This window comes from Corvus brachyrhynchos, unplaced genomic scaffold, assembly GCF_000691975.1.
Source record: "Corvus brachyrhynchos isolate BGI_N302 unplaced genomic scaffold, ASM69197v1 scaffold141, whole genome shotgun sequence".
Taxonomy (NCBI): Eukaryota; Metazoa; Chordata; class Aves; order Passeriformes; family Corvidae; genus Corvus; species Corvus brachyrhynchos.
The window spans coordinates 138,053-140,606 of NW_008236186.1; the positions used below are offsets into that span (position 1 = coordinate 138,053).

At 64.0% G+C, this 2,554-nt stretch overlaps 1 protein-coding gene across 1 annotated transcript in view; it reads right to left on the bottom strand.

The window, feature by feature from the left end:
* The window catches only part of CAMK2B (calcium/calmodulin dependent protein kinase II beta), a 14,284-nt gene that overhangs the window by 8,823 nt on the left and 2,907 nt on the right, over window positions 1-2,554 (bottom strand). The window contains exons 3-8 of the mRNA XM_017738714.1: window positions 2,287-2,389; window positions 1,891-1,974; window positions 1,266-1,360; window positions 919-1,041; window positions 751-834; window positions 39-81 (exon numbers count right to left, since the gene is read on the bottom strand). Of these exons, the coding sequence (XP_017594203.1) occupies window positions 39-81; window positions 751-834; window positions 919-1,041; window positions 1,266-1,360; window positions 1,891-1,974; window positions 2,287-2,389 (532 nt within the window). The remainder of the gene's footprint in view (window positions 1-38; window positions 82-750; window positions 835-918; window positions 1,042-1,265; window positions 1,361-1,890; window positions 1,975-2,286; window positions 2,390-2,554) is intronic.

The following is a 2,554-nucleotide window of genomic DNA, read 5'->3' on the forward strand; positions in this document are numbered from 1 at the left end:
GCCCCCCGCCCCCCCGGCCAGTGGGAGCCCCCCCTTACCTGAGAAGTTCCTGGTGGCCAACATGGTGGTGAGGATGGCACCCTGCGGGGAGGGGCAGGGTGAGCTGGGGAGAGGGTGCGGGGTGGGACGGGCAGGATGGGGCCCTGGGAGCGTGGGGAGTAATGGGGGTGGGCGAGAAGGAGGGGGAGAAATGGGATGATGGGATGGGAGGGGGTACGGGATGGGGCCCGTGGGACTGGGAACTGGGAGAGGGGATGCAGGATGAGGGGGCAGGATGCAGCCATGGGACCAGGCAGTGGGATAGAGGGTGCAGGTTGTGGGATGCAGCTGGACGGGGACAGGCTGGAGCCATGGCACGGGGCAGGATACTGGGCAGGGACAGGATGGGACCATGCTGCACTGTGTGTCACCAGGATGGGACCAAAGCCCACAGCAGAGCACCGGGCACACCAGAGTGGGACCGCAACACCCACTGGGAAGGGCACAGGAAGGCCCTGGTGGGTGCCAGGGTGGGAATGTGCCACCGGCTGCTGCCAGAGTGGGCAGGGCAGGGGTCCCACAGCGGGCAGGGGAATGTCCCACAGTGGGCAGGGCAGGGGTCCCACAGTGGACAGAGGAACGTCCCACAGCAGGCAGGACAAGGGTCCCACAGCGGGTAGGGGAGGGTCCCACAGGAGAGCCCCATGGACAGGCAGGGTGCTGCTGGAAGGAGCAGCACTGTCCCCAGCCCACGCCTCCCCCACCCCTCACCTTGAGCTTCCTCCGGGCATTGAACTTTTTCAAGCACTCCACTGTCTCCTGCCTGTGCATCATGGAGGCCACGGTAGAACGTTGCTGTGGGGGACAGTGGGGTCAGCACCAGGTGCTAGTGGTCACTGAACTGGGGTGACACGCACTGGGGGGACACACAGCACTTACGCAGACCCACGGGTGCTTGAGGGCCTCGTGGGCTGTGATGCGCTTGGCAGGGTTGATGGTCAGCATCTGATTGATGAGGTTTTTCGCTTCGGGGGTGACCGTGTCCCACTCAGGTGAAGGGAACTGGGGGGGGTACAGGGACACGGGGGTGACAGCTGTGGAGGGGCAGCCCCATGGCACCTGTGTCACCCCACATCCCGACACATCCCCAGCCAGCCACCAAAGACATGGCCCAAAGCCAGCCCCGGGCTCTGCCTGCTGAAGATCAGCTGTAGGGTCCCTCAGTAGGTTCCACAATTAACGGGCCAGCTGCTGCAGAGCATGGGCTCATGGCACCGGGGACTTACATCGTAGGCCCCGGCCTTGATTTGTTGGTAGAGTTTGTGCTGGTCCTCGTCCCAGAACGGCGGGTAGCCCACCAGCAGGATGTACAGGATGACCCCTGAGCCAGGGAGAGCGGGGTTAGGGGAGTGCAGGGACCCCAGACCACCCCAGGCTCCCTCTGGCCCTGCTGTGTCCCCATGACAAAGCAGTTATTCCCAATATGGCCTGTCCCTGTGCTGCCAGGATGGCAGGGACAGGGGACAGCATGGCACTGCCGGGGCACATGGCACAGGATGGCCCCAGGATGAGGTCAGGGCTGGAACAGGAACTGGGGTGGGACCAGCATAGAAATGGGATGGGAAAGAGGGTGAGACTAGGATGGGAATGGGATAAGACTAAAATGGAGCCAGGAAAGTGCCAGAATGAGAGTGGGATAGGATCAGAATGGGACCAGGCAGGGATGGAACAGGGATTAGGATGGGATTGGGCAGGCATTGGGCAGGGACTGGGCAGGGATCAGGGCAGGGATTGGGGTAGAGGTGGGGCAGCGATGAGGCAGGGTTCAGGATTGGGACCAGGTCCGGGTTTGGAATGGGGGCAGAGAAGGGGCAGGGACCAGGCAAGGACTGGGCAGGGATTGGCTCTTACCACATGCCCAGATGTCCACGGGTTTGCCATAGGCCTCTTTGCGCAGGACCTCAGGGGACAGGTAGCCGGGTGTGCCCGCAAATCCTGGGACAGGGACAGAGAGATGGGTGAGGAGAGACAGGTGAGCCACAACGGGAGGGGACAAGGACAGGACACAGGACTGGGACATGGGCATGGGGGAGGGATGTGCTGGGCAGGGGTGGACATGGTGGGCACAGAGGCATGGACACGGTGGGTATGGGACAGGGCTGTGCTGGGCACAGGGCAGATGCAGTAGGAACAGAGCAGGGACTCTGGACATGGAGGGACACGGCAGACACAGTGCAGGGGCTTGGTAAGCAGGTCCCAGCGGGCAGGGGCTGGGGCCGTGGTGGGCAGGGGGCCAGCAGCACTCACCGAACCAGGCCTGCTGATCCCCCTGCACCTCGATGGCGAGGCCGAAGTCCGCCAGCTTCACCGCCGCCCCTTTGCACTTGCTGGCCAGGAGCAGGTTCTCCGGCTGTGCGGTCACCAGGCACAGGGAGCACCAGGCACGGACAGCACCAGGCACAGACACGGGTGGGGAGAGAGAAGGGACGGGGCAAGTAGGGGAGGGACTTTACTGCTGCCAGAGACTGGGTGCTGCCCGTCAGCCGGCTCTGCACCGTGGGGCTGGGGCCAAGGC